The sequence below is a fragment of the Nomascus leucogenys genome, chromosome 11 (assembly GCF_006542625.1).
Source record: "Nomascus leucogenys isolate Asia chromosome 11, Asia_NLE_v1, whole genome shotgun sequence".
In the NCBI taxonomy this organism is placed as follows: Eukaryota; Metazoa; Chordata; class Mammalia; order Primates; family Hylobatidae; genus Nomascus; species Nomascus leucogenys.
Genome location: NC_044391.1, coordinates 12,259,378 through 12,274,470, shown reverse-complemented (window position 1 = coordinate 12,274,470; position 15,093 = coordinate 12,259,378). Strand labels below are relative to the sequence as shown.

General features: G+C 32.8%; 1 protein-coding gene across 4 annotated transcripts in view; it reads left to right on the top strand.

Moving 5' to 3' along the window:
• HGF (hepatocyte growth factor) overlaps positions 1 to 6,606 on the top strand; it is a 71,250-nt gene extending 64,644 nt beyond the window's left edge. For 2 of the 4 annotated variants that reach the window (XM_012510221.2, XM_003252219.4), the window contains exons 17-18: positions 104 to 249; positions 2,872 to 6,606. In XM_012510221.2, coding sequence (XP_012365675.1) covers positions 104 to 249; positions 2,872 to 3,048 — 323 coding nt within the window. In that variant the 3' untranslated portion in view covers positions 3,049 to 6,606. The remainder of the gene's footprint in view (positions 1 to 103; positions 250 to 2,871) is intronic. The other 2 variants (XM_030822003.1, XM_030822004.1) reach the window with 1 other exon arrangement.
• Positions 6,607 to 15,093: the final 8,487 nt, after the last annotated feature.

Sequence of the window (15,093 nt, the reverse complement as noted above, 5' to 3'; positions counted from 1 at the left end):
CTAGTTTTCAAAAGATGAGGCCATATTTATTTTATTTTAAAAAGAACACATTTGTCTTTGTTTCTTAATTTTCTCACGTTGTATGTTTTTTGCATCAATCTAGTGATCAACTATGATGGTCTATTACGAGTGGCACATCTCTATATAATGGGAAATGAGAAATGCAGCCAGCATCATCGAGGGAAGGTGACTCTCAATGAGTCTGAAATATGTGCTGGGGCTGAAAAGATTGGATCAGGACCATGTGAGGTAAAAAGGAAGTTCTTTAATAAGGAGTATGTGATTAATAGCTTAGTGTTTCATGTTTTTTTTTCTGTTTATTTTTCTCAGATCAAAAATGTTGTATACCAACTTGTTCTAGGAGAAAGGAATTGGGAAAATTAACTCTGTAATATTCTGCATTTCTTTTAACTAAGCAGTGAGATAATCAATGTTTTATTAGCAGCAAACTATGATGACATTTGTCACTCAAAAAATAAGTATGTAGAGCCGGAACTCCAAGGGAGAGCTATTCAAATGAGAAGTATCCAAATCAGTTAGATCAATAGTTTGCATTTTTCTAATGTTTTTCTAAATTTATCTCATCTTCCCAAATTATCTCGAAGTGAACTCCACTAATTATATCATTCAGAGATGGCTGGTTTTAAACTTTTAAATCTCTTTTTGGGTAAGCTGGTCTCTCTTTTGCTCTCTCGCTCCGTGTATGTGTTTAAACAGATTCTATTTTAAAAAGCTAAAGGTCAAAGTTTGTGACTTTACGAGCTTGGACATTTCATTTGTTAAGCAACTGTTATTTTGGCTTGGCAATGTTCCTATCCCTATTTTACATAGACAAGCTATTAAACTGTTAGTTTAGTTAGATTTTGAATGTGAGAGACATGTTCTCCAAGCTTCAGGGCTGTGGGATTGTGGAATGCTGTGTGTGGCAAAGGATGAAATGAGTTCAGTGATAGTGAAATGTCCTTCGACATGTAGGAGAATGCATGCTGTAAGTATGGAACATAAATATGTATTGAAATGCAAGTGTTATACACCTTGCTCTGAGATTTTATTCTGAAAAGAAGAGAAAATGTTTACTGTTTACTGAGTTTTTAGAACTGCTTAAAAATGATATGGTTAGAAACAGATTATATGTTTATAAACAGTTTCAAATTTGTTGCCTTTCTAGTAAATCATGAACAATGAAACCATTGTTCATTATAACAAGGGAACATTTACTAGGAGAAAGAAATACTTTAAAAAGAAAAAGCAATAAGCATCTGGAAAACACAGAAGTTTCTAACTAGACCCAACCTTACAGATCATCTAATTATTGTCATTACTAAAACCAATTTGACAACTGCTTTTGAAGAATAGCCTTTAATTTGGATTATCACCTATATATTTTTCACTTCCCTCTTCAGCTTGAATTATTCATATCTGTATACTATATATGTTGTTTTTAACTTTATTGATAAGACTTGACCTCAAGTAGATTCTGCCACTTCTCAAAAATGTATTTATCCTCCAGAATGTTTTTAAAAATATATATGTCACTGACAATTAAATCAAGGTAATTTAGCCACTGAAATAAATTTGAAGGAGATATCTCCCAAATGTTTGTATAATAGCAGTAACATCATATTTAGTGAAAGTCTCCAGAGTGAATGACTTTGAGGAGTTTGTGTCAGTAATCACTAGTACATTTGTTTAAAAATCAGTTTTCTTTCCTCAACTGGCATAGTTTATGTAGTCTCTTGGAATAAACTATTTTTCTTTACTGTTTGATATTTTACTTTACCCCTAACTTGGTTTTCCCCATCATAGAATGCCAATGGCTCTCTTCTTTCCATTTGAATCACTTAAATTAATTTTGCAGTGGTTTCCCCCATCGCTGTTGAGGGAAAATTAAGGTAGTTCCAAACACTCTTCTGCATATAAGGATACCAAAAGCCAGCAACTGCATTCTTAGGAGGCTACATGGTTCATGAAAGTGGTGCAGCACAGTTGTAGTTGTTATATATAACACTATGTGCATTGTTTATTTATATTTACTTATTATATATTTTTATATAATTATATTTATATAAATAAAACCATAAATGAATATATGTATGTATATATACACAACACAAATAAAGCTATCTGTTCATCTTTCATCTCTCTCTATCTGATGATGCAACAGGCTTACCATATAAGAAATGCCATGAAATCACAGGACACGCTACAGAAAGGAGGGTATAAAATATAACTATAACTATATTAACGACTAATACCAGCAGTAAGTGGAGGAATATTCCTTGCCTGGAAAAGCAATTTCAATTAACAGAATTATTTTGTTGACAACAAGTTTTTTATTTAACTTGTTAAGATCATCTAGGGCAAGATTGGGAGAGGCAAAAAAAAAAAAGCTTTAGAAATAAGAGAAAATGTAATGCAGTTTAATTGTTAAAACTATATGATTACAAATTATTTCTTTTTTACTTGTATTTTTCTACATGTTCCAAATTTTCTATATTGAACATAAGAAGATCAAAATAAATATCAAATCTGCCTTATTAAATAGGTACCAATGGTTATATGTTAGTCTGCATCCAACAAAGGCAAATCACACTTAAAAGGATGGTTGACTATTTTGGAAAAGGCAAGTCATTTTTAGGAGAATACTACACATAATAGAACACTTTAAACTTTGTACTTATCTCAGTCTTGGCTAATTCAGTAGAAAGTCAACAAATGGTCTAGTACACTAATTTCTATATCTTCATATTTCAGTTGCAGTTATTCTCTTTTTCTGTATATATCTCTGAGATGCAAATCTATATATGATTATGTTAATGAACTTTTAAAAAATTCCTAATAATACTTTGTTTTTGTATGTCCTACTCCTAGGGGGATTATGGTGGCCCACTTGTTTGTGAGCAACATAAAATGAGAATGGTTCTTGGTGTCATTGTTCCTGGTCGTGGATGTGCCATTCCAAATCGTCCTGGTATTTTTGTCCGAGTAGCATATTATGCAAAATGGATACACAAAATTATTTTAACATATAAGGTACCACAGTCATAGCTGAAGTAAGTGTGTCTGAAGCACCCACCAGTACAACTGTCTTTTACATGAAGATTTCAGAGAATGTGGAATTTAGAATGTCACTTAGAACAATCCTAAGACAACTACTGGAGAGTCATGTTTGTTGAAATTCTCATTAATGTTTATGGGTGTTTTCTGTTGTTTTGTTTGTCAGTGTTATTTTGTCAATGTTGAAGTGAATTAAGGTACATGCAAGTGTAATAACATATCTCCTGAAGATACTTGAATGGATTAAAAAAACACACAGGTATAATTGCTGGATGATAAGGATTTCATGGGAAAAAAAAAATCAATCTGTCTAAGCTGCTTTCTGATGTTGGTTTCTTAATAATGAGTAAACCATAAATTAAATGTTATTTTAACCTCACCAAAACAATTTATACCTTGTGTCCCTAAATTGTAGCCCTGTATTAAATTATATTACATTTCATATGCTATAGTTATAGTTCATTCATTTCTCTTCACCATGTATCCTGCAATACTGGTACACAAACACACTTTTTACAAAACCACATACCCATGTACACATGCCTAGGTACACATGTGCATGCACTACAGTTTAAATTATGTTGTACCTAATGTCACCCCTAAATATTTTAGAAGTATGTACCTATAGTTTTACCTCAGAAAAACAGAAATCTCTAAAGACCAGTAGAAATATTAAAAAATGATGCAAGATCAAAATGACTAGCTAATTCTCCATATATAATCTGCAAATGATCTTCTTTGGTTGGCATTTCAGGTGTGGCCATCACCCAGGGTTAAATAACACCTAATCTAGGTGTTTACATGTATTCATTATCCTAGTTATTTCATGTAGTTTCTAATTCTTAAAGGAAAGAGGGTAATAGTTCTATTTGTGTAATTTGTTTCCTCCAAACTTAAGGCCACTTATTTACACAAGATATTTGTAGATCTATTTTCCTAAAGCATTTCTTAAGTGCTCAGATCAGTATCTAACTGAAGAAGTTTAAAAGTGTTTTGGTCATTAAAAATGTATTTAAATAAGTTAATTCTAAGACTTGCTGCTGTGATTGGCTTCTAGCTCACTGCCTTTAAATTTTAAAAAATTTAAGAGGAAAATTTCCATGTCTCCAAAGTTTTATAAATACCCTTCATCAAGTCATGCATGAAAGTATATATTGGAGAAAAATATAAAAATACTTTTCTCAACCTGGAAGATTTTAGCCTAATAAAGCTTTTTTGAAGTAAAAGACAACTTGTAAAAGGAAAGAAACTAGTTTGTCTCAACTCTGTATTCGTTTATTTTTTTTGAAGTAGAGTGGAATCTGTTGAATCAGGTATTTTATCAAGATATGTTTATTTTTTCTTATTTCATTTTACAAAGTTCACTCCTAATGCCATATGTAACAGACATTTAAATTTTGTGTTCTGTATAACAGCCAAATTATCATATTTATCATTGTATTTGTCATGCTTAGCTAAAGATCATGTATTTGTTGAGAAATAGAATAACAAAAAGTAATAGGATAGGCTTTGAATTTTTGCAGAAATCTTCCTGTACAAAACATCTTTAAAAATAATTTTTGAATGGTATGAATCCAGTATTCCCATTTCTCTGACTTAGTTTTCTTGAGTGATTTTTATCAAGGCCAAGTCCCCAAAGGATTCCCTACCAGCTCTTTAGAATACTGTTCCATCTGGACTAAAATGGTTTTAAGTTTATGAAGAGCTTAGTCCACAGAATATGGGGCAGCAAGTCCAGAAATGCTTATACAATTTTTTTCATAATAAGATATGCGCTGGCATCAAGAAACTTAAAGTGGAAGCAAAAAGACGTCCAACTAGTTGCTAGTCTCTATCATCTTATCTGATTGTATTTCTCTTTTCCTTATACACCATTTTAATAAGAACACCTAGAAATTTCAAGAATATATTGCCAAAATATAAAGTATATTTCATAGTTTCTTCTGGCTGAACCAGTGAAATTTTATTGTTGCATATTAATGATATTTGTAAAACTTGTATAAAAATTGTCATACTTTTAAATACTCACATTTTAAAAATACTTCTTTTATGACTCTTCCTCTAAATTTCCTGGAAATACAGATAAAGATTAGCTAGATACAAGATGCAGCTAAGTATTTAGACATTTTGAGCCTAGTATTTTTCATTTTATTCAAGGTTAAAAACAATACCACGAATAAATCATCAAACAAACTGTACAAAGTAATTCTGTCTTTGGGAGGCTCTTTTTGTGATAGAGGGACATGGGTGGAATTGACAATGAAAGTTAGATGAACGAGGTCCATGTTATTTTAGGTGGTAGAACAGGGTAGAGTCATGTCATTATTTGCTGGTGGAAGATACTATTTACTAGGTGTTCTTTGCTGAATGAAGTATTAAACATTTTTAAAAATCCAACAATCCACTTTATTTTGTGTCATTGACAAAAGGATCTTTTAAATCAGAAGGTTTCAATGAGATTTTTGGTTTGGCTGTTTGAATAGTGGTTGTGTACTGTTATAATTGTAGACATTTTCTCATGTCTACCAGGAATTGAAGTGTAAAACTAAAATATTTTTCATAATGCCTCTGCCGTGCAGAAGGAATGATAATCCTTTTGTATACTTCTTTAATTTTATTGTAAAATGTGTAATGACTTTTACCTATATGCTGTGGGCAGGTCCTCAGTAAAATCTATTGAGTCAATTTCTAGTATTAACAGGCTTTTGCTTGCTATCTAAGTGTTTCAAATTATGGGAAGTGTGAGACACTGGAAGGCAAGAAAATTAACAATAATGGCATGTGATAGCAAAATTGTATTTCACTTATTCCTGTGAATATTTCTTGTTGGTACCAATGGTACTGTACAAAGTGAATGTTATAGCCACAACATTCTCTTGAAAAGAACACTGTCAAGAAGTGGGAAATTGCTGTCAGGCATTTCGTTGTTGTTTTTAAACTTTTTTTTAAAGAAATACTGGTTTTGCAATATAGAGATCATGAGGTAAAGAATTTTAATAAGCTCTTATACTAAAAAGCCTTAAATCGATTTATTGAGATTCAAAAAATACTATTATAATTAATGACATCCCATATATATAGGCAAACTCATTTAAAAAATAAAACTAATTTTGGTAAAAGTACATGGCCTTTGTTTTTAAAATACATAATTTTAAAATAAATCACTTGTCATGATAAAGTCCAAAAAGAAGTTATCTTTCAACATTCAACTAAGGTTGGAGCTAAGAATTTACTAATGTAAAAAAAGTTAAAATTTTTTGGACCATATATATCTTGACAGTGTAACTTTTAAGTAGGTTCATTTCCATTTGCACAGAAAGTTTCTGTCTTTAGGAAACTGAAAATGAAATACTGTGGATGCTATGACTGTTTGTCTTGTATGTAAATAGGAAATTAATAAGCTGCCTATTGAGTGGTATAGCTGTATGCTTACCCAAAAAAGGGAACACTGTGGTTATGACTTGTATTATAAACTTTCTGTAGTTAATAAAGTTGTTATTTTTATAACCATGATTATATTATTATTATTAATAAAATATTTTATCAAAATGCTTATTTTCTCTGTTGTAATTATTTACATGTACATATTTATATCTGTCTTAGGGCTTAAATGCAGAAAATAGCAACGACGTTGACTTCACTGACAAAAATTACATATACGTTCTTGCAAAAACTGTAGTATAACTTGTTTATAGAACTAAGACAAAAAATATCATTTTATTCCAACTAATATCCACAGCAATATAGATGGTCTTCAGTAAACCATTAATCTCTATGCACTTTAGTTTCTCCCACTGTAAAATGTAACTATTCGTTTATTCTTCGTATTTGCTAGAATGGCGCTATGTTGTGATTTGCCAATATATACAAAATATTCCCATGAATTGTCACCTAATTTCCTTTCTCATGCCACTATATAATACAAAGGTAATTTTAAATTATTTAATGGATCACTTTGGGTATCTCTTTAAAGTGTGCATTCAGTTAAGAATAAATAAGAATCCAACGAATTCATTTTATTCAAATTGGAAGAACTAGTCATCAATGATCTAAGCAAAGAGAGCTCTATAACACCACTGATTATTTCAAATTGTATTTTATTGCCTTTTCCCCCCAAAAGGTTGCTGTACTAATTTATTCTGGCATAGATAGTGATTTCAAATGATGATTAATGTATCTAATTCTATAGCCCATATTAAAATACCTAATCTTTTAAGTGATTGTGATTAAAGCAGAATATATACTTATTTATGGTGACAGTAAGAATATTTCAAATATATTAACTGCTGATTTCTCTAAATGTTGACCTTTTTTTTCTCTCTTTTCTAGAATCCCATTCCATTCTAAACTTATATTCTGCTCTTTAAATAGAATAGTCCAGCAAAGCTTCTTTAAGAGATATTTGAACAGGGTCCTCAGTAAAAGTTAGGGAGTGAGCTGTTTAAATACCTGGGGTCTAATAAATAATACTTAAAAAATATTTTTGTTGGTTTCTTATTTATTTACTCTTATAAATTGTGATGCTCTAAATAGTTACCATTTGTCAATGTCCTGAATAGAATCATCTTGGTCTGCATTTCCTGTGTGTTTTAGTTCTGGAGTTCTATTGCCATTCTATTTTATTATTCTCCTACACAGGCGCCATCCTTAACCTATACAATCCTTAAAAAGTTTTCTACATCACTTTCACCAAATTACAAGCCTCTGATGTATAATTCACATTAAAAGTTTTATTCTTGGCACTCTATATTTTTCTTTTGTCCCTTATATTTACAAATATCTTGATTGCATGTGTTATTTTTAAAAGCCAAGAATTAAAAGTAAGATGAAAGGAATACTTCTAGTAATTGGCAAAGAGTTTACAGTATTATGAAAAATATATCATTGCCTAAAGCACAGCTAAGCAAGACAGAAAATACCTGGCAAAGGAAAGAAACTTAATTTTATTTTATATAATTCAAAAGAAGTATGGGATCATAGGTTATATGTTTATTTATGGATTTTAAAAGTAAATAATAACAACATCAAAAAAGCACCAATGAAAACAAAAAACTTATCAATCAGACATACAATCTAACTCCAAGCCAACTTCAGACCCTCATCCCACTCAAATACTCCTTAACATTATTTTATTTTCATAATTTTTGAACATGTCTTCATATTTAAACTTCATGTCTGTGTTCAAACAGTCCCTAAGAACATCATACTTTTCTTCAACATTTAAAAACCTTCATATGTCACTGAGTTTCCTATGTGATTCCATCCTTAACATCCCTATCCAAAAAATCATCATTTCCTCAGCCGGCTGCAGTGGCTGCTTATGCTTTCTTTTATTTTTTTACATATATATTTAAATGTTTTATTATTTTATTATTTATTATTTTTTTCCCACAAGTTATTGGGATACAGGTGGTATTTGGTTAAATGAGTAAGTTCTTTAGTGGTATTTGCAAAATTTTGGTGCACTCATCACTGAAGCAGTATACACTGCACCATATTTGTAGTCTTTTATCCCTCGCCACCCTCCCACTCTTCCCCCCAAGTCCCCAAAGTCCATTGCATCATTCTTATGCCTTTGTGTCCTCATAGCTTAGCATCCACATATTGGTGAGAACATACGATGTTTGGTTTTCCATTCCTGAGCTACTTCACTTAGAATAATAGTCTCCAATTTCACCCAGGTCACTGCAAATGCTGTTAATTCATTCCTGTTTATGGCTGTGTAGTATTCCATCATATATACATATATATATATCTATATCACCACATATATGTATACATGATATATATGTATACTATATGTGTAGATATAGTATTCCATCTATATACATACACACACCACAGTTTCTTCATCTACTCGTTGATTGATGGGCATTTGGATTGGTTCCACGATTTGACAATTATGAATTGTTGATGCTTTCTTTTCATTTGTTACAATAGTGTGTGTATGACTGAATTAGATTAGTTTCGTTTTATTCTGCTTTTTTTTTTAATTTTTTTTTTTTTTTTGAGATGGAGTCTCGCTCTGCTGCCCAGGCTGGAGTGCAGTGGAATGATCTCGGCTCACTGCAACCTCCACCTCCCAGGTTTAAGCAATTCCTTGCCTCAATCACCCGAGTAGCTTGAGATTACAGGCGCATGCCGCCATGCCTGGCTAATTTTTTCATTTTTAGTAGAGACGGTGTTTCACCGTCTTGGCCAAGCTGGTCTTGAACTCCTGACCTTGTGATCTACCCACCTCGTTGTCCCAAAGTGCTGAGATTACAGGCGTGAGCCACCATGCCTGGCTATTCTGCTTTGTTTCAATGTGTAATCACCTCCAGTGAGTTTGAGCTCCTTGAGGACATTTAGCATTGTCATATTAGCAATATTTGTACACTATTTTGTACAGTGCTTCACATATGGTATCCAATATATATTTTATAATTATTAATATTCTATAATTCACCCTCTTCTTGAAGCCTTATCAGTGTTAACAAGACATTTGGGATTTTTGTAAAAATTATGCAACTCTCAATGAGGATTAAGAATTTTAAGATTTTATATTTAGTTGGATTATTTAGATTTGAATTAGTAAGTGGGGCTATTTTAAAAGATTTTATTGTATTTATACAATAGACAATGCACCTGGAAAAGAGAAATTATTCACTAGAGAGTTTATACATTTATGTTTGCAATGTGGTTATTAAAAATAGAAATAAATTAAATTTTAGTTTGCTTATGGATAAATATTTTATCAAACTAATAGAGTTTAGATTATGCTAGTGAATACTTTTTCCCATCTGGGAAAAGATTCTTCCATGAAAGGTTGATGTTGTAACATTGGAGGGTAAAGTTAAAGGATAAATTATTGCAAAAATATCCTGAGTCCACAATAGTCCATTCATTACATACGTGCAAATATCCAATCTGTTGTGCATTGAGAAGCTTCACAGCATCATTACTTAAGGAACAAAAGGTTTTCATTTGATGAGTTTTCTTAACTGAGAGAAATCAATATGGGTAGCATGTTGCAAGGAAATGGGGTGAACCAAAGGCAGATGGATTTTCATATTAATTATTTTTCTTGTATTTTTAAAGCTTTACAAAAGTGTGCAGTTTTCCAGTTTCTGACTTTTTAGATGAATTAAAACCTAAATGTAGTAATAGCTCAAAATATATTGTTGTGCCATAAAACAAAGAATTTATATCCTATTAAAAATAATGAATAATTTAGTATGTGGAAAATTGACTTTATGAAATAAAGTGATTAAAGATATCTAGATTAGAGAAGAGAAGGTGCAAATATGATTAAATATGTTTCTTCAGTTGTCCAAAAAGTCTGAGAGGAAATGCTCAGGTCCTTTTGGTTAAAAATGTAAGAATTTGTGAAAAATAAGATTGACATTTCAATCAGATAGTTTAGGCACCAGGCAGTACTTCCCAATAGTGAAGGTTGCAGAATATGTGAATGAACAAGAAGGATAGAATCTCTAACTACAAATGTTCTCTAAAGAAGGAAATATTTCTTTAATGACTCTCATAAGCTTTAACCAAACTGGTCTTTTGCAGGATCCTTAAAAGCTATACTGAGAAGAATAAAATGTTCAAGGCTTAAGTAAGCTTTGGAGATGCTGGGATGCTTTATACAGGCCACTTTGCTGTGGGATAGTTAAGAGTCTTTAGATCTAGCTCATGTGTGTCTTGAAGCTCCATGAGGGAGTATGGTAGACGACATTCTTCAGATTTACTGTATTACAGAACCGCCTTACAATTACAGAGCTAATATTTCATTTCCTCTTAAGACACTAGAGTTATGATAAATGCAGCCCAGAAAAACTTGATTTTCAAATTTACTTTCTAAACGAGAGGCAGTTATTACTACACGGTTTGAGATTTCTATGTCTTTATAATGTACAATATTTTTTCTCTACAAAAGCATCTCAGCAAATTTTCCCAGATCAAACTTCTTTTTTACATGATTTACTCTTTTCTTAGTTTGAGTAAAATTCAGACAGAAGGAGTTGATGCATATTTTTCTTGACATATATGTACCATCTATAGGAACTTTCCTATCAATAATACAGAACCAAAATTGATTACACAAAACTATGAAGGTAGTCCTATTTTAACAGTACTAAAGCTAAAAAAATTGCCTGTTTTTAAAAATCTTTCTGGTGTTTACAACATCCCCTCATCTTCCTAAATTTCCCGCTCTAGAAATGGGGCACCAAGGAAAAGAAAGACATGTAAAGATTATGAAAGAAAATAAAAATGAAAGAAGAAAAAGGAAAAAAAGATTAAAAAAGAAGTTGAGGGGAGCTGGGAGAAGTTTTCTGAAGGCATTTACATGTCCTTATAAGTGAGGTCAACGAAAAGATCTAAAGCATTATTCTTCTTTATTAGCCTCTTTCCTCTTAATTACAATCACTTGTATTTCCAAAAATCCACTTACAAACCAAATACAATGAGTCATCCCAAAATTAACAAGCACAGAGAATGCAGTTCTTCCACATTCACAATGTCCCATTTTTATTCTTTCATCATCTTGTTCTTCTTTTTACTTCTAAACTTCCTCAGTAATGTCTTTTTTATCCACCTTATTAAGGTATGATTGACAAATAAAAATTGTATATATTTAAGGTGTAAAACAAGATGTTTGATATATGTACACATTGCAAAATGATTACCACAATCAAATTAATTAATATATTAATCACCTCACAGTCACTGTGTATGTGTGAGATGAGAACACTTGATTTTTACTCTCAACAAATTTCAAGTCTACAACGTCTTCTTAACTATAGTTACCAATCTGTACATTAGGGCTCTAGTACTTATTAAAATTGCTCTCTAAAATATTACAACTCCCTTCTCAGCTTCAAATGCTTTAGCATCTTTCCACCACCATGACTTTACAGGGGAGGTTGGCTGGATCTCAGCAAAGCAGCTCAATGGGAAAGCACTGAAGCAGGTGGAGATAAAAGCAAAGGCTCATCTGTGCACTTAACGTCACTGCTTGGATGTGCTCTCAGCATCTAAACTGAACATTTCTAAAACTGAACCCCAGTCTCTCCTTGCCCTTCAATCTTCTTCTCAATAAAAAGAACATCCATCGGGCTTGCCCAAGCTAGGATCCAGAAAGTCATTTTTAACCTATTTGTGTCCTTCTTTCTCCATTCAGCCAATCACCCAGACATCAGTTTTACCTTCTAAATACATCTTAAATCACTCACATGTTTCTATCTCCAATGGCTCCACTTTAGCCCAAGGCACAATTTTCTTCCACTTTCATTACTATAGTAATCTCAAAACTGTATTCATTACTACAGCAATCTCAAAAGTGTGTTTCTCCACATTTACTCTCCATCTTGTATCCTTTTTTTTTTTTTTTTTTGAGACAGGGTCTCTTCTGTGGCCCAGGCTGGAGTGCAGTGGTGCCATCATGGCTCAATACCATATTGAACTCCTGGGTTCAAGCAATCCTCTCACCTCAGTTTCCCAAGCAGATGGGACTCCAGGCATGCACCACCACATCCAGCTAGAATATACATTTTAAAAATGTAACTCTGTATTATTCTCCTGTTTGAATTTTCTCAATGTTTTCTTATCAGCTGACCAATAGATGAACTATCCCTGATGGCTCAACTCCTCACTCACCTCTTTTCCTTTTGTCCACTATATTCTAGCTACACTGGTATCTTTCGGTTCTGGGAGTAGGCCAGGAAGCTCTTTCCTGCCTCAAAACCTTTGCATCTGCTGTTCTTTCTGCCTGGAATTATCCCCCCACCCACCAGCTTTTGCCTGACTAATGCCTACTTCATCATTCAGCTGAAATATCACCAATCATCCCCCCACCCACCTTCCTGATCCAGTTACACATTGCACAGGATGACACACTTCTATTTCAGGACACTTACCTCAATTAATTAAATTATCATTTGCATACACAGATATGAATATAGTCTTTATTACTAGATTCTAAGCTCCAGGAGAACATGGGCTAGGCTAGGTACTACATGATAAATATTTTTTAAATGAATGTGTCAGAAATCATGTTCAGTTTTTGTCTTGTTTTCTTTCGATTCAAAAATACGATTGCATTATAATCTCTTTTGTTTACTCTTTTAGTAATAGCATCTCCAAATTCCTTTGGCAGTAGTGTTGGGGAGGTGGTTTCCACTGGCTTCTGTCATACGACTCTGTTTTAAATCAGCACATGTTTGTTGAGCATTTACTATGATAGTACTAGGTGCTGGGGATACCACGGTGAATAAATAAACCTTGACCCCTACCCTTCTTATAAATACAAGCAAGTTTGGGAAACAGGCATAAACCAAGAATCTAAAAGTGTTAACTGAGAAGTGCAAATAGCTTCTGGAGTATATAGCAAGATTTTACTGTGCTTTTCAGTTCTTCCTTCCTTAATCTTTCAATATTGTGGTAATCTTAAATCCTGCCTATTGGAATATTATTTTTTTCTATTTTATGAACACTTCCATTATGACATAATTATTTAATTATATTTAGTGTTTCTCTCTTTTATCTTTCCTCTTTCTTTGTTGAATTTTTCCAGATTCCTAATCTTTTAAGTCTTGCCCCTTCTTCCTTACTTTCCCAAGAATCTTATCACACTTAATAGATTCAAGAGGTCTGTGCATTTATTATCAAGGGAATAATGTAGTTTCTCAAATGGTGAAAACACTAGCAAATTTTACACATGAAATTACAAAGATTTCTCTAGTTAGCATGAAATTGACAAATGTTTCATCATAAGTTTTTAATTACATTTGAAGATGATCAAATAACAATAGATAATGCTTATTCAGTGCTTACTGTTTTCCAGGCTCTGTTTTATCTCATTTAATCACCACTGCACCTTTACATAGGCAGGTTCTAAAACTGCATCCATTTTAGAGAAAAGGAAATGTTCAAATAATTCATAATTAGAATACATTTAGGGGTGGATTTTCAATATTAATTCCACCTGGCCCTTTGTTTTATACTGTGTCGTGGACGTTTGACTTAATTATTTTCCAGGAAAGTAGGAGGGAAGGAAAACACTTATTTAAACAAGAAAACACTGCTATCATCTGGGTAGGATATGAGCAAGAAGTTATTCAGAGGTCAAACTGCTTTTCGGACAGGCCTTGCCCACAGCTGTTTGAGATGTGAACTAAAGGAACATGGCCTCCTCATCTCTAAATACACCTGGCTAACATGCGAGTTGCTTCTTACCATGGAGTTGAAAGTTAGCAGGGAAAGGCCAGTTTAGCAGAGGAGATTTATTTATCTTTTATGGGGGAAGGGAATGTAGCTATTGAAAAAGAAAAGCAACAGGCTTGTGAGACAGAAATAGAACTGCAGAGAAATGTGTATTGGTAAGAATTCTAAGGGACTTTGTTGGGAAAAAGTTCAAAATGTATTCTGAAACAAAGAAAAGCAGTAATGGTCCCTGCCCTTTATTGCTGATATCAGAAGGTGTTTTATGAAAGAGAGAAACACCTTCAAAGAAAATTACCATCTTTTTCATAGGGTCATTTTGCATTACATTACAAGTCTATAATACATAGACTTTGACAACTTCCAAGGCCTGTTAAAAATCAGCTCTTCATTTTACACACACACACACACACACACACACACACACACACACACACGAACAGAAAAGTCTGACTTGCCCAGGGTCACATAGCTGGAGGCAGAGCCAGTCCTGGGAACAAGATCTACTCTATTTTACATTCAAAACCTTAGTTTTATTATTTACTTATTTTTAATCGTATTCATGTATATTAAAATTTAATCAGAATCCTAAAGGATCTGCAACACTTTTAAAAGAGTTTAAAAGCATGAATAGTTAAAAAATTTAAAACACTGTCGGAGAAAAGGAGAGGCTCAACCTACCTTACAGCTGAAAGAGATAATAGAAAAGGCCTGGCAGAGAAAGCCAATCCCAGGTGCAGCCCTAGTAAACTCCTACATAAAGAGCAAGCCAGGTGGATCTTCGTTTGGCCTCCTTCCCCACTTCGGTTTGTAATTTGACTCCGTGCCTGGCCG